The sequence below is a fragment of the Penicillium odoratum genome (genome assembly GCF_028828045.1).
Source record: "Penicillium odoratum strain IBT 22623 chromosome Unknown utg000006l_segment0_segment0, whole genome shotgun sequence".
Taxonomy (NCBI): Eukaryota; Fungi; Ascomycota; class Eurotiomycetes; order Eurotiales; family Aspergillaceae; genus Penicillium; species Penicillium odoratum.
Genome location: NW_026643148.1, coordinates 1,320,688 through 1,344,884, shown reverse-complemented (window position 1 = coordinate 1,344,884; position 24,197 = coordinate 1,320,688). Strand labels below are relative to the sequence as shown.

The window sequence follows — 24,197 nt, the reverse complement described above, 5'->3', positions numbered from 1 at the left end:
AAGCAAGAGAATGTTCAGTAATACATAGCTGTCTTATCGGTAATTTTTTTTTGCCAAAAAAGCTCGGACCCACATGATTACAAGAATGTAAAGCCTCGGGTAAAATTACATACCAAAGCAATACACACCTCTCCACCCCTGGGCGATCATTCTTACCCCCAGAAACTTGTTTCCCTCAGCCTGCATGTACTGTCCTTTCAGCATCTCCTCTGCGCTTTATTCCCAATAACGGACATCATGGCGGTGAGTGTCGCGAATCTTTCAGGATGTCTCTGTTGACACCTAATTAACTCCCCGAGAACCCGGAACCCACCTCCCAATATACTGACGCGCAGTAACGGTGCTAGGGAGGTAATGTCGAGAAGGGACAACGTTATATCGCAGCTCTAGACCAGGCGCGCGCTCAGGGCAAATGGGAAGAGGTTCCTGAATTGATCCGAAAGGTTACCAAGCACGCTCCGCAAAAGACATGTAGGTTACTACACTGACGAAAGCTACTCCCCCGCGTGGCTTGCGCTAATCCGGAGATCTCCTTCCCAATCAACAGGTGTCATTCAGACCGCAACTGCCGAATCGCGAGTGGTTTCATTCATTCACCAAAAGAATACCACGGAATCGACAGCCACACCGAATCTACCCGAGTTGATCCCCGCTTTGTTGACAACAATCGAGAATAACGATGGCACCCCGCAGGAGATTTTGCAAGCTCAGGTATGCTTGGGATGGGTTCATTGGACATTGAATGAGCCCGGACTGGCGGCAGCTCGCCTGCCCAAAGACTTTGCGGCCACCGTAGATGCTCTGTTGAGTGAAGGTCAGGACTTGTCCGATTGGACCGAAGTCTGTTTAGTCAAGGGATGCTATATTAAGGGTATGCCAGTTCCCATCGATTTCGACGCATCTATCTATATTTTTTTGATGAAACTGACGAACTTCTCTGTAGGATCTGCACAGTCTACAGTTGCCAGCATCGATGAAACTCTGGAAACCTTTGCAGCCTTGATTCAATGGCTCGGCAACGGCAAACTTATCAACAATGCCAATTCCCAATTCCTCAGCTGGTCCGAGACCCTACTTGGCAAGGGGGCCGTGATGGCCAGTGAAGAAGCTGGCACGGCCACTCCATACTCAGATCCCCGGCATGTGGAGATCGCCCTTCGGTTGTTTCGACTATGGGCTGTGCATCCCGCAGTCAAGCAAGGACAGGGCTCTCCCAAGGCCGCATATGCAGGTGCCCCAGGTCAACCGTCGCGCACGTCAATCTGGAAATCATACTACTTGTTCCTCACAATCGTCCTCCAGGATGGTTTGCCCTACCCACCTGCGCATAACACCCCAGAACGCCCACAGCTTGCCAGTGAAATCCGTCGCGTTGAGGCCATTTGTGAGAGTAACCTGCTGCGGGAGGTCAAATTCCCGACTGCTAGTTCCGACAATTCCCAGGTTGAAGAATGGGTGGAGCAGGTGATCAGCAACTGGGAGGTTCTTTGTGGCCCCGACTGGCAGGACCAGGACCTTGGTGAGGGAGGACAAAATGCCGTGGGCCGCAATGTCCTGGACGTAAGTGATATACATGACATGATGGCTAATCTTTCTCGATGCTTACTCAAGACCACAGATTCTGTATCGTGCGGCAACTAAAACCTATCACTCGCACTTGATCCTCAAACGTCTATTCCATGTACATGCTGCACTGGCAGACTTTGACCTCGCTTTCAAGGCTCTTGATTCTTACATTGAGATTGTCACCGCCGCGAAGAAACGGGCTGAAAAGTCAGCCGAGTATGGAGAGCTGGAAAAGGATGAGATTTTGTTGCAAACTCTTTCCGAGGCTGTCACTCTTTTGAGCTGCCTTGGGTCCTTTGAAGAGGCGGAGAAGGCCAAGGACTTGACCGAGCTCATTAAAGAGTATATCGACAAGCAGGCGACAAGTCAAACAGAGGGTCAGAGCAACGGCAAGCTCCTACTTTCACATGGTCCTAACTGTGCCAATTCTCCAGATATCCCTATCCCGATATTGGCCGCATCATACCGAGCAGTCGGAGTTGGTCTCGCCAACTGGGCTAGCTACACCCCATTGAACGAGGCACGGGACGAAATCCGTGGGGACGCGATTGACTATCTGGAAAAGAGCATCAACCCTGAGTTCGGACAAGACACAGATTTCGCCGCTCTGTACACCCTTTCCTTGACTCTAGCGGAAAATCGTGATCTCGATGCCGCAATCGACTATGCCAAGTCCGCTCTGACTTCGCACAACTCGACCCCTGTCACTGAGGATCTCTCAAAACAAAGAGATCTTGTATCACTATGGCATCTGCTTGCACTTTTGCTGAGTGCAAAACAAGAGTTTGACATTGCTGAACGCTCGTGCGAGGCAGCATTTGAACATTTCCCCTTGGAAATTTTCTCCAAGGGCCATCGTGACCGACGTTCTTCAAGACAGTCACAGAATGGCTTGGGTGCTCCCAAGCGCTCGCTGGTTAGTCGGTTGCAGGGTCGGGAGAAGGAGCGTATCATTGAGACCCGCATCACGCAGCTTGCATTCACCGAGGTTCTCGAAGGCCCAGAGGCTGCCGTTAACCAGACTGGGCAGCTGCTCAGTCTTTTTGGCAAACTGTTCCAAGAGCTGGATCTTGACGATGGAAATAAGCTGAAGTCGGATCATTTGGTACCACCCAAAAGCTCAGCTGGGCAAACAACAAAGAGCTTCCGCAGCAGTATTTTCCACCGTAACAGAATGTCTCAGCTGCCAGATCGTGGTGCAGAGCGATCTACGAGCTCCCATTCTGCCACCCCTTCTGTTCCAGCGCTTCCAAATGGCCACTTTGGCTACGACGCGCCAGAAATTCAAGTTACCGACGAAGATCACGAGTCAAACCCCAGGCTTGGAAGATCGGACTCCAAGAAGCTGAGAGAACGTAGCGGCAGTTCCTTTAGGTCCGAACAACCCCCAGCGCCTCCTCCTCACGAAAATGAGGTTGGCATTGCAGTGTCTGGGAATTCGACCCCCGTGCCACGAGAGCATTCGCAGTCTCCCCACGTCAGACAACCAATCACCCCCAACCCGAACTACAAGCTACCATCTTACCCAGCTGGCCACGAGGATCGACCCACTCGTCACAACAAGCGTCCCGCTGCTCAAAGATTCGATTCTCCTACCAGCGTTACGACCAATTTTTCTATCACACAATCCAAGAAGCACGCCCTTGCTCTCCTAGTCAAGATTTGGCTGGTTATCGCCGGTCTCTATCGCCGAGCATCGCTTTTCGATGATGCCCGCGAAGCCTGTGAAGAAGCCTCGAAACAGACTGCACAAATGGAAGCCTTGGTTGCCGCCGAAGAGTCTTCTGCTCGTCATCTCAGCAAGCGTGGCTGGACTGCTGCAAAAAGCTCCGAGGAACTCTGGGCAGATGTCCACGCAGAAGAGGGTCTTCTGGCTCAAGCCCAGGACAGACCTCACCAGGCCATGAAGTACTATGAGGAAGCTCTTCTGCGCTGTCCCGAGCACCCAATTGCTACCATTGCCCTTGCAAACCTGCTGTTGGACATTTGGGACGAGAAGCTTCTACCCGAATCCACTAAGACGGACGTAGATCTCAACGTCTCCCGTCTGTCCTTATTGTCTTCCAGTGCTAAGCTCAAGTCAGTTCGGGCTATCTCGGCTGATGAGCTCAAGGCACCTGAGGCGGCAGAGGTTCCACGACCAGTGTCGGTGGCTAATAATCCACATGAAGTTGACCCGAAGCATCTCCATCGCCTTGCAGCTCGCGATCGTGCGTATGGCCTTCTTTCTATACTCACTAAGCTTGGCAGCTCCTGGGATAACTCCGAGGCATGGTATGCGCTATCTCGCGCATACGAGGCTGGAGAACAGACCGAGAAGCTGAAAGAAGTTTTATGGTGGTGTATTGAGCTTGAGGACCGTCGGCCAATCCGACACTGGTCTAACATTGGCTCTGGACTTTATGTGCTTTGATGGACTTAAACGAGCTACCATGTTTAATTAATATCTTTCTTGTATCTAGTTGATTCCCCTTGGACTGGTCACGCTTGATTCCCCTTGTTTTCATCTTCAACATCTAGAATACCATGTCCTTACTGCGAATCGGAAGCTGAAAGCAGGACTGGATATGTTTGGTCAAGCGTTTCCTTTATTTGATCTTCAAATTTATTGAAAATGGAAAATCGTTTTCTCCCGTCAGACTATGAGAGCTCTGGATGTAAGTACACAGTGTCATTCAGTGCTCTGTTGTGAGTATACTGGATATTGAGGTAATGCAATATAATAGTCTCTCATACCTATTACACCGCCTCTTCGGTCAGTTTATCCTGTTTTAAAGACTTCAATAGTTTCTATAATGAAAATTTCATGAAAAGCAGAAGTAGCACAACTTTATGTACATTCCCCTCAAGCACATTCGGCGCTTGTAGGATATCAAAGAGCAAAAAGAAAAATAGCGTAGATTGCCAAGGTTCAGTTCATTTTGCTAGCCCCTAGCCAATTGGATTTACCGAGGAGCGGCAACAGGAGTCCAGGCAGAGTACTTGGGGACGGTGCTTTGAAAAAGGTTAGTACTTCCACACTATGAGCAAAATTATCCAAGAACATACGTAGAGTAGGTTTTGAAAGCACCACGAGTCAGGGTAAGGTTGGGACGGTGCTCGGAGCTCTCGTAGTGGCGGAGGCCGGGCTGAAGGAGCTTGTCGGCGGTTGGAGGAGTATCAACCATGTAGGAGATCCAGGCGTGCCTGTATTGTGATCAGCTTTACACAGGGGAAGAGCCCCCTTATTGGGGTTTAAAGGATCTCATGGCGCAAACTTACCAGCCAGGCTCAATCTGATCGGGGTTGAACTCAGGCCAGTTAGTCTTGTAGTCGACCCATCGTGTACGGACTGCATGTTAATCAGCACTTCAGGTCCTATTTCCATGTTCTTTCCGCTTCTGGAGCTTTTAGTGTCTTACGGGGCAGCTCCTCGGTCATATTCTCGTAGAACTTGTTTCCCCAGCGGTCGGTTCCGACCAGAGTTCCGGCCTTGGTATCACCTAAGATCGATTCCAGTTAGCTATGGGCCCCCTCTCCACCCCGCAATGTGTACCATACCGATGTTCTGTTAAAATAAAACAGGAGGAAAGCCACGGTTAGTCTCTCTGCCTTCCAATCTTTGTACCCCAGGTATCCGCGGGCGAAGTTCATACCTGCATCTGATGACCAAATTCCTGCGAAGAGTTAGCAATTTAAGCTTGGAATGAGAAAAATCCAGATGATTCACGAACCTTGAAGCCAATGCGGCGCAAATTGCGCAGCGTCCGTAGAACGGTGGACATGGTGACGGTGCAATGGTGGGAGGAACAATGTGTAATCCCTGTGTCGTGAGTCGCCGCGAGGTTGAAAGCGTTGAAGTCCGGCTGTTTGCACTGTTTGCATTCATGCGTGATAGTCCCTTCCCGATCCAGAAATCTTTCAAAACCCGCGGTTTCCCTTAAATTGATTTGTATTTGGCTTCTGGTATCACGACATGTTCGGTCGCATTGGAGGCCAGGCGCTTCGCTGTGCCACTCGTCGTCCAGTTGCGCGCCGCAATCTCTGTGGTCGCAAGTTCTCCCATACTGCGGCTAACGCTTCCGCTGCTCCAGCACCGTCACCACTCGGGGGAATCACAGTTGAATTAGATCGCATTGCCCCCCGGTTCGAGATTTCAGCGTCTCAAGTCACGATTTTGAACTCGCCGGCTCAGTTCTATTCCACCCTCAAGGTCCGTAATCGTGCGGGAGCTTTATACCTAAAGATCGTCTACTGATCCGGTCTCGGCAGCATAAAATCCGCAATGCCCGGAGGCGCGTTTACCTCTCGACACTCTACATTGGCAAGACCGAATACGAATTGATCGATACCATTGCAGATGCTCTGCGCGATAATCCGGAACTTCAAGTCTCTGTTCTTGCCGATGCGCTACGCGGCACTCGAGAAACTCCCAACCCGTCATGCGCTTCGTTGCTTTGTTCGTTGGTGGAGGAGTTTGGACCTGAACGGGTGGACATTCGGATGTACCATACGCCCAATCTGACGGGTCTGAAGAAGAAACATATTCCTCGTCGAATCAACGAGGGTTGGGGCTTGCAGCACATGAAGCTGTATGGAATTGATGACGAGATTATCATTTCGGGGTAAGAGTTGCCATCGAGCTGTTCTTGAAAATCATGCTAATGCCTATATAGAGCAAATCTGTCCGATGACTACTTTACCAACCGTCTGGACCGGTACCATGTGTACAGTTCTAAGGCATTGGCAGACTATTACGCTCGTATCCACCATGGCGTCTGCAGTCTGAGCTTCCAGGTCTTGCCAGACCCTAACAACACCTCCGCATATCTCCTGGAATGGCCCACAACCAATGGAGCTCCATCACCTCTAGACAGTCCCGAAGACTTCATTGGATACGCATCAACAACTCTCGGCCCCCTTATCCAACCATCCGACAATAAACCCGTTCTCCCCTCTACCTCTAGCCAAACCTTTGTATATCCTGTTGCACAGTTCACCCCAATTCTCAAGCCTGACACTTCTACCGAGTTTCCAGCTGTCACCAGTATTCTTCGCCTCTTGTCCGAATCATCCGCATTCGCCGGAGCCCGTTGGCTTTTCACGGCAGGCTACTTCAACATCCACCCAGTCCTTTCCTCACTATTGATCGCCAGCACATCAACCAATGCCAAAGCCCCATCCACCACACAAGGCACAGTTCTGACTGCCTCGCCATGGGCCAATGGATTCTACGGTTCGCCGGGTATATCAGGCATGTTACCTGCAGCCTACACTCACCTCTCTGCGCGCTTTCTCGATCGTGTCGCTGCCGCTCAAGCGACCAATTCCATCCAGCTGAGGGAATGGCGCCGCGGTACTGTCGGCACACCAGAAGGATGGACCTATCATGCTAAGGGTCTTTGGATTACATTGCCGAACGAAGAGCATCCCAGCCTCACCTTTGTGGGTAGCAGTAACTACACAAAACGGAGTTACAGTCTCGATATCGAGGTCGGCGCGTTGATGATCACAAATGATCAAGAGTTGAAGCGCAAGCTCGGTGAGGAGACCGAGGTGCTCCAGAAGGATTCCAAGCCCATCTCGCGCGAGGATCTTATGCGCACGGAGCGTCGCGTGGGCTGGAATGTGCGATTGGCTATGTGGATCGTTGAGAAAGTTGGCGGAGCTCTGTAGATGTCCTATCTTGCAGATTTCACTGTTGTATATATTGTATTTCCCCTAATTGTACCTATAGACATCGCATCAGTTGTCTTGGCTATCACGCCATCGACATACTCTGAGTCATGAACCATCAATGCATATATCAAATCACTACTCCCAAACTATGAGCTAAGTATTTCAACCTTTTGCAGCATGTCCAATCTCAAATCAACCCTTCTCTGCAAAACATGGTTCGGCTTCGACCTCGACGACACACTCCATGAATTCCGCAAAGCTTCCTCACAAGCCTCACAGTCCATATTTGAAGCCATACACACAAGTGAAGGAATCCAAATTGACGTGTTGAGAACCACATACCAAAATTTACTACGCACAGCCACGGCCAATGCGTTCACAGATGGACGAACCTCGACTGAGTACCGTCGTGAACGATTTACCCGGCTCCTGCAAGCCCACGGGGTAGATGGCGACATTACCGACAAGGTGGAACCGTTACTCAACATCTACATATCATCGTTACGGTCAAATATAGCCCTGAAACCTGGAATCATGGAATTATTCCGGACTCTTAGACAGCTCGAAAAGAAAATTATTATTGTCACGGAAGGGCCTGCTGATGCACAGCAGTGGACTATTGAGGAGCTTGGATTATCGTCATATGTTGATATTCTGGTTACCACGAATGAGGTGGGAAAATCAAAGGTTGAGGGGTTGTTTGACATTGTGTTGGAGAAGTATAGGATTGATGCAGGAGATATTGTTTATTTTGGGGATAATCCGGTGCGAGATATATGCGCTGCAAGGGAGAGTGGGATCTTAGCGATTCTCTATGATGAGGAGATAGATAGAGTACCGCATAATCTGGTTGACCTGAGGATTGATTCCTGGAAAGTCTTGCGAGGTATACTGTATACTGGGTGATTGAACAGAATAAAAGAGTTTGAAAATATCACTTTTGGTCTTAGCGTAGGTATATCGACCCTAACGCACACGCATGGGTAGGATATTGTAACAAAAAAAATAGCATAAAATACCGAACGCCGTACCATGATTGGGGTTTCCATTCAGTGTCGTATAATGTTGCAATGCAATGCTCTAAGCGCGTGGTTTGCTGGAAAACCGAGCTGGACCAAGACCGGAGCGGACTTCATCGAGCATACGAATGCCAATAGCCTCATTTCCGTGCTTACCACGCTTGTACTTCACTCCCTTTCGCTTCGCCTGAGGGCCAGTGTTGTCGTCCCAGCCGGCCAAGAAGTCATCCATGACGTTGTGGAAGTCACTGCGCGAGACAGCTGCTCCGTTGCCGTCAACGAGGCTGGGTGCTTGGGACGATGCCATAGACAGGCCGGTCATTCCAGTGGCACCGGTCATACCACTAATCATAGACATGCTGTCATCATACTCGTCTTCTTCATCCAGGGCGTACATTTGCTCGACCTTGTCAAACCGGTCATCCAGGAGTCGGTGTCCCTCGGTACGTGCCAAAGCGGACGATGTCATGGAGTAGGCGGAGGGGTTGGTCAGGGCGCCCTTGCGCTTCTTCCGGCGAATAGGTGTGCCTCCGATTGTGAAAGCAGTTGAAGCAGTGGTCTGCTGCTCAGAGGGCGCAATAGTGGGAGCAGCGGGTGCAGGAGCCTTGCCAGCCTTGGCATCTTTCTTGAACCTGGAGAACTCCTGCATCCAGTCTTGATCCGCTGGGTGCATATCCGGAGCAGGTGCATCGTGCTCGGGTAGTTCACCAGGCGGAACATCCTTGTTCAGTGCTGGTACATCCCGGTCTTCAACATCGGTACTGTCTCTTTGCACAGGCGCCTTCTCAGTCGCATCCGACTCCCAACCCTCGTCTTCCTCCTCGTGATCAAACAATGTATCCTCCCAATCTCCCTGCTCCAATTCCTCCGCATTGGCTGTTAGATCGCCGAAAAAGTCATCATCATCGTCATCCACGTATTCCTCGTCATCCAGGGCCTCGAGGGCCTCGCGAAGTCGCGGGTCCATATCAGGCTGGAATCCGGCAATCGCATCAGGAATATTCTGCTGGTCCTGGTATGTGGGCTTGCGAGAGTATGTTGTAAAGTTCGAGCGCATATCGCCATATTCGCTGGCACCGTATGCGCTTTGCGAATCATCATTCAGGGAGACCTGGCGCAATGCATCCTCCAGCTTCATGCTCTTGCCCTTCGGCTTCTCTACCTTGGCCTCCACGAAGTAGGCATCGCCACCACCAGTACCTAGTTCACGCAAATGCTGCATGTAGTCGTACCGAGAATCGTCATAGTAGATACCATGGTTGGCGGCCTCGCCCTCATTCTGACGGATTTTATTGTTCTTGAATTCGGTCTGGAGATCGGCGAGGTTTCGAAGGGGCTTAGATGAAGTAGTTGATGCTCCAGAGGAAACTGGAGCTGGACCACTGACCTGGTGTAGGACGCGGTCGTCGGCTTCAGGATCGTTGATGCGCGGGTCATTCTGAGGCCGGTGGAAGAGCTGGAATGTGCTCGCATTCTTCTTATCACTATAAGGGGGTCAGTTCTGAGCATCGAGCATGGCTGCAATAAAGATAACTTACATCCACTGACGGGGCGGCATGATGACGACTTTAGCAAGATGCGATGGTAAATGTCCCAACTCGCATCAATCAAAAAAAGCGAAAAAAGTGGGATAGATTAGGGTCACGTGGGGCTTATCGATGCCCGAACCCCTCGGGTCCTCAGGGTGGCGATAGAGACTTTTCCTAGCATCAATGAAGTTTGAATGAAGAATGCAACGTGGATTATGTAGAATATGATAGATTAATGTTAAGAGTTTTTTCATCATGTATTCTTTTTCTATCACCAGAGCTAGATATAGATATAACTAGATACTAATATTGTCAATGTCAAAATCTAATGCTGAGTCATCTATCTTATCCGTCTGAATCTGAAATATTTCCTATTTTCAAGCGGGGTTGATTTGATTCCTTCACACTATTCTCCCAACACCAACCACAAACCCACATTCATCATGGTGTTGGCTAAATCCAAAAACTCCGTGGGGCTGGGTAACAGCCTCATGAACGACCGTTTTGGCAAGGGTAAAGCCTCGAAGGAAAAGAAGGGTTCGCACAATAATGCCATTGCGCGCAAGAACATGATGGGTGAGACCTACATCACCAATGAAGCTACCGAAGCATCATGGGTCAAGATGCGCTCTATCACCGAGCAAGCCGCCCTCGACGAGTTCCTCAGCACAGCCGAGCTGGCCGGTACCGACTTTACCGCCGAGAAGGTCAACAACGTCAAGATTATTCACGCCGACCAAAAAAACCCCTACCTCCTGTCCGCATCCGAGGAGCGAAACGCCCAAAAGAAGCAACAAAAGAACAAGAGTCGGTTGACTGTGCCGCGTCGTCCCAAGTGGGATTCCACAACTACACCGCAGCAGCTGGAGATGATGGAGCGCGAGAGTCTGTTGGACTGGCGACGTGGTCTGGCTGAGCTGCAGGAGTTCAATGATCTGTTGATGACTCCGTTCGAGCGTAACTTGGAGGTTTGGCGTCAGCTGTGGCGTGTTATTGAACGCTCGCATCTCGTGGTTCAGATCGTCGACGCACGAAACCCGCTCCAGTTCCGCTCCGAGGATCTGGAAAATTACGTCAAGGAGATCGATCCTCGCAAGACGAACTTGCTGTTGGTCAACAAGGCTGATATGTTGACCCTCAAGCAAAGAGAGGCTTGGGCTGAATACTTTGAGAAGAACAAGATTAACTTCCGTTTCTTCTCGGCTCACCTCGCCAAAGAGAAGATTGAGGCTGAGTTGCTTAAGGAGGAGCAGGCGCAGCAGTCGGACAGTGAAGATGATGATGATGATGATGATGACCTTGCTGAGTCGACCAAGAACCTGGATGTGCAAGACGAAGCTGAATCTAAGGAAATGAGTGCTGAGGACAAAGCGGCTCGTGCTCAGCTTGTCGATCCCGAACAATCACTGGGAGCTCACATCCTTGACGTGGAAGAGTTAGAAGCACTTTTCTTGGCCAACGCGCCAGAGCAGGACGCAAATGCCGACGGCATCAAGAAGACTACCATTGGTTTGGTTGGTTACCCCAACGTGGGTAAGTCCAGCACAATCAACGCCCTTCTGGGTGCCAAGAAGGTGTCCGTCTCTGCCACTCCCGGTAAGACAAAGCACTTCCAGACCCTGTACCTCTCTCCGGAGATCATGCTGTGCGATTGTCCCGGTCTGGTGTTCCCCAACTTCGCCAGTACGAAGGCGGATTTGGTTGTGAACGGTGTCTTGCCCATCGACCAGCAGCGCGAGTTCACCGGTCCTGCCGGTATCGTTGCGCACCGTGTCCCCAAGCACTTCTTGGAGAATATCTACGGTGTGAAGATCCACACCCGTCCCATCGAGGAGGGCGGTACTGGAATCCCAACTGCCAGCGAGGTGCTGCGCGCTTACGCCCGCGCTCGTGGCTTCTCCACTCAAGGTATGGGTCAGCCCGATGAGTCGCGCGCTGCTCGTTACGTTCTTAAGGACTACGTGAACGGAAAGATCCTCTACGTCCACCCACCTCCGGTTGCGGAGGGTGAGGAGCCTATCGATCCGAACGAGTTCAACAAAGAGCTATATGATCTCGCACATCTCCCCGAGCGGCGTCAAGCCGTGTTGGCGCGACACGGAATCGACCACGACGACCTGGATACCGATATCTCCTCTTTGGCTAAGAACCTAGATGACGAGAGACCGGGTCCTCGATCCCGCAACCTCGACAGTGGCTTCTTTGGTACCGCCACTGGTCCTTCCGCCGGTCGTTTGACTCTGCCATTCAACGCCAAGAACACCGCTCAAGGGCAGGAGATGCGCCAAAATCTCACTGGCCGTAAGGAACGTATGATGATCGCTTTGGAGCGTGGCGTTGACGTAGCCGAAGTGCGAAACGGCAACGGCAAGAAGCACTTCAAGGGCAACAAGAAGCGGGCTAAGGCCAAGCGTAACAACCCTGTTGATGACGACCATTACTAAAAGTGTTTTTTTGCGGATGGATTGAGATTCCCTCTTTTTATGTGCCTATGTTTTCCCTTTTTTTTACATTTGTCCATGTATGCACGGCATCGATGAGGGGACAGATTGGAGATGACGATTACCGGCTTTACATATGGGCTTTGCATGTCACTCTGACTTGGATCTAGACATTTGCAGGCGTTGGATATTTTATGAATTCAATCAATTATACCAAAGATCAATCACTTAGTACGTGGTACCCGTGAACCCTGTCAATTGAAAGTAAATAAACCCTGAAAATGTATTTCAATGCTACCTAAAGCCCTAAAGATGACTCTTCGCCTTAAAGCCAGAAGCAATAAGCAAGCGATCCGATTCCTGCTGCTGCCACTTCAACTTAGCAGAAACAGCATCCTTCCGCGTCTTATTCTCTCTCTTTCCAAGCTGCTGCAAATGCACCTCATCCGGACCATCAGCAATCCGCAGAGTCCGAATACCCGCCCACAAATACGCAAGCGGAGTATCCTGACAAACACCCGCAGCACCATAAGCCTGAACAGCCCGATCAATGATGGTTAAAGCAGTCTGCGGCACTAGAACCTTCGCCTCGGCAATCTCCTTCAGCGCAGCCTTAGCATCACCCTGGTCGATCTTAATAGCAGCATTCAGAACCACGAGTCGCGCGGCATCAACCTCAATCCGGGACTTGGCAATCCACTCCAGAATCACACCGTGTGCAGATAGAGCCTGGCCGAAGGTTTTCTTGCGCTCGTCGTTGACACGGGCGATGAGCCACTCGAGGGCCTTTTCGGCGGCGCCGATGGTTCGCATGCAGTGGTGGATTCGGCCGGGGCCGAGACGACCCTGGATAATTTCGAAACCACGGCCTTCACCGAGGACGATGTTGGATACAGGGACGCGGACGTTGGTGAAAGTGATGTGACCGTGGCCGTGGGGTGCGTCGTCGTAGCCGTAGACGTGTAGCATCCTGTTGACGGAGATACCGGGGAGACCGGCTGGCACCAGGACAACGGATTGCTGTTTGTAGGTGTCAGGGTTTGAGGGGTCGGATTTGCCCATTACAAGGTAGATCTTGCAGCGGGGGTCACCGGCGCCAGAGGACCACCATTTCTATTCAGTGTAAGGTTAGTCTCGGCTTTGATGGGTGGGTGCGGGAGACTCACGGAACCATTTAGTACATATTCGTTACCCTCACGACGAATGCTGAGCTCGATGTTTGTCGCGTCACTGGATGCGACATCCGGCTCTGTCATTAGGAACGCAGAGCGGATCTTACCCTCCAGCAGGGGAGCCAGCCACTGCTGCTTTTGGGCTTCATTGCCGTACTTGGCAATCACCTCCATGTTACCGGTATCAGGAGCAGCATTGTTGGTAGCCTAGAGCAGATCAAATCAGCAATGTATTCTAACGCATACACATACATCCGAGGGTACGCCATAGCTTACCTCTGAGGCAATTTTGCTCTTTCCCAGTAACTCGGCCATCAATCCATACTCCAGGTTACTGTATCCAGCCCCTTGTTTGAAGTGACTCTTGGCCAGGAACATGTTCCACAAGCCCAGCTTCTTGGCCTTTTCCTTCAGCTGCTCCATAACGGGTGGTACGGTGGTCCATCGCTGCTCGCCTTCGCCGAGCTGGGCGGAGAAGACACCTTCGGCGGGGATGCACTCTTTCTCGACGAATTCTTCGACCTAAAGCTCGGTAATTAGCTATTGTACTGATGATAGATGGGCTAGGTCTGGGTCGACCCATAGTAATCCCACGGCGGTATAGTAGCAAGGCAAGCAATGGGATCATACCAGGTCAAGAGTCTTCCTAGCCCGCTCACTAACGAAGGGCAAAGCGATGGGAGGGATTCGTGCAGATGCAGACATGATGGTGTGAAATCAAATAAAACCGGGGGAATGGTAATATCTGGGGTTGAGAAGAGAGGATCGTAATCAAATATAAGTTCCAAAGGTTGGGGGTAACAATTGCGGAGTAGTGGAGAAGCCGAGCAGAGCGGGTTTCTTGCCTCGGCCCAGTTCTAATGTAACCAACTTGACTATTACATAGATGATAGAATAGGGAATCAAAACTATCATTTTAAAATCGATTCAATGCTTATAACGATAGTTGAACTCGAAACAAAACCTACTGAGAGTACCTGGGCACATATGTAGAAGTACAGGTGGGTTGTCGCGAACTCCCAATGTATTGTGGGCCCCGCATATCTTGACGCTCAAGTGCTGCTACTATTCCTAGGTAGGTAGATTCCTATTCCAAGGCGCTTGGAAGCAAAGCTGTGCTTAATTGTATTCTCTACCACAAGTTTTCCAGGTAGAACAGATCGTGTTCCGGCTATAGTCAAATACGGCGTTCCTAAGCCTCGGCTAGTTGTCCGAATCAACTACAGTGATATAACCATCAAGAGACACACCATCCATTGCTCCTATTCCTGTCCCTAACGTATTACCATATAAAAGAGTCCAGGACATTGTAACCCCATGATAACAGACCAATGAAAAGATAACAAACACAAGAAAAGGCATTGCGGGTCATAAAGAAAAATATGGACCGAAATCGGATCCAAAAGAAAAGAAACAACATTGCAGCAAAACAAAGCCCAGGTCCAAATCAACAGTCAATTAGTGACTGTATAGAACCAACTTGTTGAACTAAACAAGACGTCCAGCGCCCGTAGAATCTTCAAATAAGCCAGCCGAGGGTATTCGGATGGACCAAGGGTCTTGTAAATGTAAAGCCAGACACTAGTCTGCAATGCGGGAGAATGAAGGAAAAGGAAATCAATACATAGATATTATAAATGCAGCAGACTCGAGCTTGAGGTACTGCATTTATTCTGTGTTCCGACCCTGCTCGGCTGATGCGGATTGTTCGTAGTTCTTCTTGCCTAGCTTGGCAAAGAGGGACTGGGGCTTGCCGGCACTGCGCAATATGTTAGCGACGAATTCGTGATTTTTCTTGAAGTCGATCGATCCATCGATGGATTGGACTTGGTGGGATCGGGATCGGATGAAGACGTACTTCTTGAACCGCTTGCCCTTGATGTCGCTCAGCTTCTTTGTGCAGGGGCTCATAATATCGTCAGAAGGAGAGACGTAGGCAGCTGGTTGCCTAAGCAGGAAAGAAACTTGGTTAGCGTTGGTTCTGGAGGGAGTGGAAGGGGTCGCGATGAGCCTAGTCTGCAGGCTATGAACAGCCTGTCGGGGTGCACTTACTTCTCGCCACTGTCCTGCTTGCCTTGCAGCATCTGTCTGTGGTACTCCATTGAAGACAGATCAGCAGACTTCATGTCTGTCTTGTCAACGTTGGCATTGGCAAGGTGGGTGTTGGTTGAGCGGTCAGCCAGAGGCTGCATTTGTGTGGTAGCGTCCATGTTGGATGTGTGGATGTGGTGGATGAGATGAAGAGAAATGGGCGAGAGGTTCGGGTTTTGTAGCAGGATCAATCAAAGCAAACAGTGACTGCAAGGTTCAGGATCAAAAGCGGATCGGATAAAGAAGAAAAACGTGTTGTTGCACTTGATTAACGAAAAATGCTCTTCGATTGTTGGCCCGGCAACCATGACATGACGACACCCTCCATGACATTCTTGTGTCATTATATCATATACAGGAATATTCAAGGATGTTTACTCTTTTAACTTTGAACTTAGAATTTGAATTTGACCTAGCATGCATGACAAAATAGTACAAGGTCTATAACAACAGTGGGAATCTTTATCGTGCATCATCCAAACGTACACTCGCCAGATCATGGTAAATGCCCATAACGCCAGATATAAACAAAAAATGAAATGAAAACAATGCTTGTGAATCCACCTTTGGGTGGCAAAAACGATTTGGTATGACAGGTTTCAGCTGGGACCAGCCCACCCGTATAAAATCAGAATGCAATTAGTCCTCATGGGGCTAAAGACGCCTCGTCAGATACTTCAGAGAGTTCAGATGCCAACGCAAAATCATCTCCGTCGCGGTCCAGGCCCGGAGTATGGACACTCAGCACGGGTGGAGTGCTGTGCGACCGGAAGTGTGGGGTCCCGAGAGTAGGCAAGGATATCGAGTCTGGAGAATGCGGCGTGTCCACCTTCTCATCCTCTATCTCGTGGGAGATAGGAGAAATCGGAGTCTGTGGGACGTAGGGGGCTGTTGGGCTGGCAGGACTCTCCTGTGAAGAGGAACTATCTGATAGATTTCGTCGGTGGTCGACATTCTCATGATAGGAAGAGGTGGGCCGAGTGGAACTGGGGCTGGCAGAAGGGGAGGCGTAGAGTGGTGATAAGGGTGATGATGACCGTAGACTATAGGAGCGAGCGACCATTCTTTGAACGCGAGGAAACTCCATGTAGTTGCTGACTGAGCCCCGAGAGAAAAGGACCAGTGCGAAGCAGAAGAGGACCATGATACTCTGGATCACACTGACCCGTTTCTGGAAGACAAGTTCATCGGCCAGAACACCTAGTTGGGAGCTGAGGGAGTGCACTTCCTGATGATACTTCAACCGTTGGTGCTCAAATTCGAAGGCAACAGATTTCCAAACATGGTCATATTGTTCTCGGAACTCTTTTAGCTCATTGAGAACGGTCACATTGAGGTTTTCGAGGAAATTGGAAGTCTTCGAGAGTTGACGTTTCTCGACTTTGTTGAAAGCGTCGCGAAGAATCCGGGACTGTTCTTCGATATAGAGGAGGGAGAGGGTAGAGTTCGACTCAAGCATTTGGAGCCGTTTGTGTACGGATTTGAAGAAGGATTCTTGGGTGGTCGGGTTAGAAGAGGGAGGTTGCGTGGATGTAGGTCTCGTAGACTCGGGAGGCGGGACGCTCTCCTCCTTGGGGTTTGGCGTCGATTTCCCGGTGCTCTCGACAGTTGTGTTCTGTACAGCTGGATCCGCTACCACAGAGACATCAGGCGTCATCATAGCCTTGACAGACTCACCCGATTTCCGAGTATCTTCTGCCTTGGGTTGAAATGAGCCAGGTTGGACAGTAACTTCTCCCGTAGAGGCCGTCGAATCCCCACGCGGTGGCTTTGGATCCGTCGTAGCAGTTCTGTTAGGAATGAACTCCATTGGTGGCCGTTCACTGATATCGCAAACCTCGGTCTGAGAAACGAGCCCCATGAGAAGCAATTCCACTCCTGTAAGGGAAGCGGGACAATATTCAGGGATTTCGTCGGTAGTCAGTTCCTCTTGAATAATCTCCTCCACTGGAGGTGATGGCTCAGTCTGCGCATTACTAGGGCTTTCCACGGTCTTAATCGGTTCCATAACTTGCTCATCTTCAGCCTCGATGTGACCAACGCTCTCATCATGCTTGTACTCCTCCATCATAGTCGTTCCATGAATTCGGATAAGACTAACTGGACAGTAGAACTCATGGCCATAATGCGTCAAGAACTCGATGCGAAGGTATCGAGCCCAGATAAGGGAGTTCTCAACCGCAAATGCCTGCACCTCACGGGTATTCCGCGCTTCATAAACACCCAACTCTTTCCACTGATCTGGCTTCGCCGGGTATCGATCCGACACGCTAACGCGGAAAGTGTGGAAGATGGAGCTGAAGAACTCATAGTTACCCAGGACAACAGTATCCACAAGGATATCGTCGCACAATTCCAAGATTAAGAACTTGTTCTGAGCACGACATTCGTTTAACATGTAACTATCCTTGTTCTCAACCAGGACAGCCGACGATCCCTTGCTCTCTGGATTGGTCTTGAGCACCGTAGCTGCACAATCAAAAGAGGCATAGTTGAACCGCTCCTTACACGTTGTCCCGGCATCCTTACGACGCAAGACATCTGCTTTCTGCAACCGTTGGGTGTCAAGATCATTTATATGTTCTCCCTCATGGTGGTCGGTGTGAGACGATGGAATCGGTGTACCCCACGCCGTGGGACTAGCCTCGGGCGTCTCAGCTCCAAAACCGCCGAAGTCCAATTCAATCTCTGAGTCGTCTCCTAGTGCGTCCAACGCATTGTTGATCCCCGGTGGTCGTCGACCTTCTTTCCCAGCTGCCACGACCCGTCTGCTACCTCCGACATTCTCAGCAGACTGTCCAGCCTTAGCCAGGTTCTGCTTTTTCCAGTCTTCGAATGAAAGAAAGCTCGCGCTGTCGAGTAATGAATCCGTATCAGCATCCTGCTGATCTTGTTGTGTCGTCGATTCCGATTCTGCAACTCCGCTACCAGTTACCTCTGTCGTAGCCGAATCCACCACCGTGCTATCTCCAGCGGTAGTACCAGATGCCGCGGCAAGGTGGGATCTCTGTCCAAGTCCCCAACGCGTCTCAAGGCAGACAGGATGCCGGAAGACTTTCGCCTCCGCCTCCCAAACATTTTCCGCCGGACATATCGTTTCTGAAGTGCGGTCGGATGGTGTATTCTGAGTGGGCACAGAGTCCTGCGTTCGGTCTCCAAGTCCACTACCAGACCATGCGAGCAGTATCACACAGTAGGAAAATGCTCTCCCTGTCCATCCAGCACTCGGCATCCTGGTCATAAGGCACCCAGTGGCTGTCTGCAGTGGGATGTGCGATGACTCCCTGGCTTATTCCAGCCACTCGGACCGCCAAGGGAAATATTAGGATAGCTTGCAGATGCAGTGTAGATCCAATCCCGAATATGGTTTCTCTCCAAGGTTGACAGTTATGATATGCGCATGGTGTGGTGGTGGCGAGACCAATCGCGAGCTCGGGCTTTATCTGTGGTATTTGCGATCCGAGGTCTAGGCAGGGAGGAGATTTGATCGCTTGGTTGAAATTACGGCGAAGAGGGGTTGATTTGGAGAATGGCGTGATCGGTTAGAGTTAGTGCGCGCTATAATTTTTCAGATCAAAAGAAGCGAGGTGAAAGGCTGGTGGGAAGCTATCGCGACAAGAAAAAGTGGATCGTGTCATCTCGGTCTGAAGCTGGGGTCACCGCCCTTTTCACCGCTGATTGTTGAGACGTGGAAGGCTGAGTCTAGTGCTGACCACTACGCGATTGATTGCCGATTTACCGAGATTTTACAACATCTCACCTTTCTTTACTCTGTTGGTAATTGTGACAGGATGAGTATTGTGTTGCGTTGATATATGACCCTCTCGGTAGCGGGGGTGGGCCCCTCCTACGGTCAATGGACATCTACTTCACACAGATGACAATAAAGGACTAGAATGTTTAGTTAGGATCCATTAAACGCAGTCTATATGGTTATGCTCCACTGAGTTGGAAAGGGTCCTCGAGATCCTCAATGGTAGATATGATGTTCATTATGACGGGATATACACATATAGGATTGCTATGATTACTTCACATAAAAACCAATTCACATCAGATAAAAATTAAATTAAGCTCACATATGCTTTGGGCATCACGAAATGCAGACTGCAAACTGCAAATGCATCAGGCATGAGATACCGCATTGACCTACTCCACTTCGTGATCCACTGCCAAGGTCAGGGATGGTCTAAATCAGGCACACCAGGCATATCAGGCTCAACCTTGCCAAGAAAAAGCTTGAACTGCAGCTACACCGACGTTTCTACTGCAGCCGGGATATCCCTGCACTCATGCGCTGTGTAATAGCTACAAGCCAGGTAATAACTAAAAATTAATGTCTACTGTGGAAAGATGTCTTCACGGATGGTGATCAATTTTTCCTATGACCTATAGCTCGTACGATATATCTGTCAAAAGAGAAAACGGTCGTGTTTGAACCTGCAGTGAGAGCCAAGATAGGTAGTTGGTCTCCCTTGCTGCCATTGAGATCCTCCACAATTCTGTCCTTTTAGTTTCCGAGTCGCTTTTGTCCGAATGCGCAAAAAAATCCTACCCCAAATGAATTCCAACCCCGCCTTCTAGTCTTTTTGGTGCGTGATGCCGCCACCTGCCTTCTGCTGCTCCAACTCCATATAGTACATAGGTAAGAAAAAAAGAACAAGGATGATGGTTGAGAGCAGTGCCGAAGTATGCGCCTGGGCGAGCATATACTTTAGCAAATTGAGGGACAGGTGACGATCATCAGCAAACAAAACCTCAAATCAAGCAAGACGTGCAGAACAAGAAACAGAAAACAACATTAATGTATAGTTGGTAAGGGTTTTTTCGAACTTTTTTTCCAACTGAATCAAACGGGCAAACAGGACGCAAGGACGGCGGAAAAGAAAAAAATAGACACAAAGGAACCAAAGTGGCGAGCAATGAAATATGCTACAGATGTAGGTCATGCCACCCGCCCACTAGATCAAGGTCTTCATCGAGGCTGCCATCGTAAGAGGTGATCTTGCGGGGCGATCCCTTGGGAGCATGCGCATCGTCACGGCGCCAGTCCTTTGCGAGGAAAAGTTGGCGACGGCGATCGGGCTGAGGTGACTCACGCTTAGGTCTGGCAGCATGGTCAAAACCAGAAGAACCAAGGCCCCAGTCACGTCGCCAATTATTTGTGGCACGCTGAGGATCGAAAGGCTCACGAGTCTTGCAGTTGCGGCGCTTGTCACCCAACTCAGACCACTTGTCGAGATTGGACTTCTTAGGCGACAATTGGCGGGGGATGGGACGAGGTGTGCTGCTCGAAGTGCCAGCATCGCTGCCGACCTCAAGGGAGTTGGCTCGGATAGCGTGGGGGGCACTCGATGGAGGGAGTGGGGTGTGGGGTTGGTCAATGGGAACGGCGGAGTCCAGCTCGCGCAGTCCTGACAGGTTATCCGGCTGGCGGGTATCCTGGCTTTCATGGCTCCAGCTGCGAGAGTTCTGCTCACGGCGCTGCTGGAAGACATGATCTTCGTTCTCTGACTCCTCCTCATCCCAAAGATCACTCCAGCTCTTGGAGATCTGATCTTCGGAATTCTTCTTGCCAAAGACCATGGCCAAAGACGGCAAAGGCTTGGTCACATGGCTGGGGAGGGATCCGGTGATGGGAACTGGGTCAGAACGAGCAAGAGTAGGGCGCTTCTGCTGGGGAATGTGAAGCGAGCTAAATGACTCGCTCATAGCAGAGCCGATGACAGAGGCCAGCGATGTTGTATCACGGGTAGAGAACCATGAAGTGCCCGCGGCCTCGGATGCAGGGAAAAGATCCTCAGTGTAGCTCTCGTTGTCGGGAATGGCAGAGAGCTGACGAGTAGCTTGCTGGGGACTCGAGTGCAAAAGCTTGGCCCAGGGGAATGAGTCACTATGGTTGACATGAGGGGTCTGGATGGACGGAGTGCGCAGGGGCTCGCGGTTGGCACTGGCGGTGACAATCTCATAACGATCCTCGGTGCAGAACTCATCCAAAGTCTCATCGTCGGTGGTGAACGAAACCGCACGGACGATGGCCTCTCGCAGCTTTGACAAAGAGCGCTTCTCCGGATCCAAGGCTAACGAGTGGACCAGGATCTCGTAGGTGTCCTGAGACATGTTGGGAAAGACGTCGAACAATGACTGATGGTCGCGAACATAGTCCAAGAATAGCACGTCGGTAACCGTAGGGGTCGAGAAGGGGTTGCGCTGGAACAAAATATTCAACAGACAAATTCCCACAGACCAGATGTCAGCCTGAGCAGGAGAGTAGCCCGAGCTGGACGGATCGTACTGCTCAGGGGCCATATAGCGGTCGCTACCCACAGAGGACTCATAAGACCAGGAGTCTCGGGTCGCAAGACCAAAGTCACCAAGCTTCATGGATCCATCAGCCATGAGGAAGATGTTCTCAGGCTTGATATCTCGATGGTAGAGACCCTTGCTGTGCATAAAGGCAATCGCATCGACAAACTGCAGCATGAAGTCACGCACATGCTCAGTCTCCAAGGGACCACGGCCTACACGAATGGCTTCGTAAAGGTCACCATTGGGGCAGTACTCCAAGACCAAGTACATGTGCGATTCAGTTTCGAAGGAATGGACCAAGTTGACCAAGTTGGGGTGGTAGCCAAAGAGACGATGACACTCCAGCTCCTCAAAGCGATCGTCCATGGGGAAAGGTTCCGAAGAATCAGAAGAGGCACTCTTTGCCAGACACTTGATGGCAACATCCTGGTCAGTTTGAGTGTCTTTGCAAAGGTAAACAAACCCGAACGACCCGTGGTTCAGTGGAGCAACTGTTCGGAAGCGACCATCCAAGATTTGGCCCTTCACGAACTTGCTCTTGAAGGAATCCATTTCTGTGAGCATGGTGATGTGAAATGAGAAAAAAGGGGAAAGGTAGTGAGATGAGATGAAAGATGCAAAACACAAGTGACGTAGGCTTCAACGACAATAACAGTCTATGAATCACTCGGAAGAAGTGCACGTGTGGAAAGGCGGGTCCGAACGTGACAGGGAACAGCAACCAGGCTATTGAAATGTTTAAGTTTCAAGAAGAGAAGAAAGAATCAAGCCGGTGATCTGAATGGACAAGACCAACGAGACGGAGCAAAGAACAAGGTTGATGAGGGATGTTCCGAATCGGTTAAAGGGTCGTAATGATATACCGATGAAACAAGATTGATGACAAGGAAAGCAAAATGATAGTATGGCGCAAGGCGCAGCTGAATGAACCCAAACAATGGAGTATGGACGATTAAGGAAATGGTGTAGAGACCGTTATGTGCTCATTTGTAGTTCGTTTTCGTTGTTAAAGGTGGCGAAGGAGGTGAAACGGTGCAAAGAGTGTGTTTAAGTTGAGTTGTTTGAAGTCGATGAGGCCTAAGTCCGAGAGGTCCTAGGGAAATCGGTTTGAAAGATTTGAGATAACGCTGCGTAATATCGTGATTGAAAAAAAGACGTAAAGCAAAAGAAGCCTGTGAACACCGGGTTCAAGGTCGGGAGCGGCCGGGACTTTGATGATTGAAGTTGAGATTAATGAGTCATGAGTGGACCGGTTGGGCAAAGATGGGCGATTGAGGATAGATTGATCGAAACCAAGAAATCCAAGTCGGTCTTCGAATTCAAGTCCCAGCTGAAGGAAGCTAGAATGTGAATCCAAGGGTCCGAAGTGAGGTATTTGGGATCCTGGGTAACGGAGCAGCCTTCAAATCCAGGGGGTCCGGAAGAGACGGAGTGCTCAATGCCAGGTTCCCGAAATAATAGGAACTCTCAGTCGCTCAGTAAGCTCTGTTCACACAAGGCAGGTATGAAAAGAAATTCGCGCAAGGACGTCTTCGTGGTCGTTGAACAAGGACGAAGACGGGGGGGCGAATGGAAGTCGGTATGGTATGTAACGGTTGACTTGGACGATCACCAGGCACAACTGTTGCAAGTTTGAGTCACGTAGAAGACTCGGGTTATAGTTCGGTCAAATAGGATGGGACCGATGGAAGGTAGATAGGAAGGTAGATAGGGTAGCACTCCTTGTCGTGATGGCTTACAGCGAATTGAGGTACAGTAGGGTATCGCCGAAGATCGAGTGCAGGCCCGAAAGAGGATGGGGGATGAGAGAAGATAGGAGCGGGAAGGTGTTGATGGAGAAACGTAAGAGAAGAGAAAGAACGAAGATGAAGACAAGTAGGGGAAAGTACTGAAGGAGAACTAAGGAGGAGAAGGAGTCATTTGGTAGTTAGTCACAAAAAGTGGGTCAAAAGTCAGTTCCTCATACACGCGGTACTTTCGGGTACTATGGGGATAACTAGTCATCACGGGGTACCCTCTATGACCGTACTATTACTGTAATAACGGGTTTCCCTCGTGTGATCTGCACCGCCCCTTCCCTTTCTTTCTTCCCCCATAGTCATCTCCCGCTTTCGTTGAAACTATTCCTTGTTATTTACGGGACCCGGTATCACTCAAACGCCACGCAATCCAGAATCGTCCATGTTCATGAACCTTCTAGACATTCCCACCCTTGGGAGAAATGGCAGACCCTGGAATTACACAAAATGACGAGCTTCATTGTCAACGAAGATTGCCATTATCTATCGGGACGGAGTCAATTTCCTTCCCCCTTATCTTCAACTAATGAATCTACAGTAATCCACTCCAATTCCCCATACGTGATCGACAGACACAACTCAAACGGACCCGAGATACAAAGTCGACCCAAGG

At 50.2% G+C, this 24,197-nt stretch overlaps 10 protein-coding genes across 10 annotated transcripts; 4 read left to right on the top strand and 6 right to left on the bottom strand.

Annotated features, from left to right (window-relative positions):
• Positions 1-237: 237 nt before the first annotated feature.
• N7520_008952 (uncharacterized protein) lies at positions 238-3,979 on the top strand (the record flags this gene model as incomplete). Its single annotated transcript, XM_057142886.1, has 5 exons — positions 238-243; positions 348-471; positions 548-871; positions 944-1,560; positions 1,619-3,979. The coding sequence occupies 5 exons, from the start codon at positions 238-240 to the stop codon at positions 3,977-3,979; spliced, it is 3,432 nt and encodes a 1,143-aa protein (XP_056992174.1).
• Positions 3,980-4,511: 532 nt separating this feature from the next.
• N7520_008951 (complex I NDUFA12 subunit family protein) lies at positions 4,512-5,330 on the bottom strand (the record flags this gene model as incomplete). Its single annotated transcript, XM_057142885.1, has 7 exons — positions 4,512-4,560; positions 4,615-4,752; positions 4,828-4,897; positions 4,968-5,048; positions 5,107-5,113; positions 5,202-5,222; positions 5,280-5,330. The coding sequence occupies 7 exons, from the start codon at positions 5,328-5,330 to the stop codon at positions 4,512-4,514; spliced, it is 417 nt and encodes a 138-aa protein (XP_056992173.1).
• Positions 5,331-5,521: 191 nt separating this feature from the next.
• N7520_008950 (CDP-diacylglycerol--glycerol-3-phosphate 3-phosphatidyltransferase) lies at positions 5,522-7,221 on the top strand (the record flags this gene model as incomplete). The annotated part of the gene is made up of 3 exons (XM_057142884.1): positions 5,522-5,758; positions 5,818-6,170; positions 6,222-7,221. 3 exons carry the CDS (start codon positions 5,522-5,524, stop codon positions 7,219-7,221), a joined length of 1,590 nt encoding a protein of 529 aa, XP_056992172.1.
• A 180-nt stretch (positions 7,222-7,401) lies between these two features.
• N7520_008949 (HAD family hydrolase) lies at positions 7,402-8,130 on the top strand (the record flags this gene model as incomplete). The annotated part of the gene is made up of 1 exon (XM_057142883.1): positions 7,402-8,130. One exon carries the CDS (start codon positions 7,402-7,404, stop codon positions 8,128-8,130), a length of 729 nt encoding a protein of 242 aa, XP_056992171.1.
• Positions 8,131-8,304: 174 nt separating this feature from the next.
• N7520_008948 (ribosome biogenesis protein LTV1) lies at positions 8,305-9,801 on the bottom strand (the record flags this gene model as incomplete). Its single annotated transcript, XM_057142882.1, has 2 exons — positions 8,305-9,727; positions 9,782-9,801. 2 exons carry the CDS (start codon positions 9,799-9,801, stop codon positions 8,305-8,307), a joined length of 1,443 nt encoding a protein of 480 aa, XP_056992170.1.
• Positions 9,802-10,215: 414 nt separating this feature from the next.
• N7520_008947 (ribosome biogenesis GTPase LSG1) lies at positions 10,216-12,216 on the top strand (the record flags this gene model as incomplete). The annotated part of the gene is made up of 1 exon (XM_057142881.1): positions 10,216-12,216. The coding sequence occupies one exon, from the start codon at positions 10,216-10,218 to the stop codon at positions 12,214-12,216; it is 2,001 nt and encodes a 666-aa protein (XP_056992169.1).
• Positions 12,217-12,519: 303 nt separating this feature from the next.
• Positions 12,520-14,090, bottom strand: N7520_008946 (uncharacterized protein; the record flags this gene model as incomplete). Its single annotated transcript, XM_057142880.1, has 4 exons — positions 12,520-13,326; positions 13,380-13,592; positions 13,662-13,907; positions 14,016-14,090. The coding sequence occupies 4 exons, from the start codon at positions 14,088-14,090 to the stop codon at positions 12,520-12,522; spliced, it is 1,341 nt and encodes a 446-aa protein (XP_056992168.1).
• Positions 14,091-15,053: 963 nt separating this feature from the next.
• N7520_008945 (Spo12 family protein) lies at positions 15,054-15,595 on the bottom strand (the record flags this gene model as incomplete). The annotated part of the gene is made up of 2 exons (XM_057142879.1): positions 15,054-15,333; positions 15,438-15,595. 2 exons carry the CDS (start codon positions 15,593-15,595, stop codon positions 15,054-15,056), a joined length of 438 nt encoding a protein of 145 aa, XP_056992167.1.
• Positions 15,596-16,122: 527 nt separating this feature from the next.
• N7520_008944 (Sad1/UNC domain protein) lies at positions 16,123-18,708 on the bottom strand (the record flags this gene model as incomplete). Its single annotated transcript, XM_057142878.1, has 1 exon — positions 16,123-18,708. One exon carries the CDS (start codon positions 18,706-18,708, stop codon positions 16,123-16,125), a length of 2,586 nt encoding a protein of 861 aa, XP_056992166.1.
• Positions 18,709-20,408: 1,700 nt separating this feature from the next.
• N7520_008943 (putative serine/threonine protein kinase) lies at positions 20,409-22,349 on the bottom strand (the record flags this gene model as incomplete). The annotated part of the gene is made up of 1 exon (XM_057142877.1): positions 20,409-22,349. One exon carries the CDS (start codon positions 22,347-22,349, stop codon positions 20,409-20,411), a length of 1,941 nt encoding a protein of 646 aa, XP_056992165.1.
• Between the last annotated feature and the right edge of the window lie 1,848 nt (positions 22,350-24,197).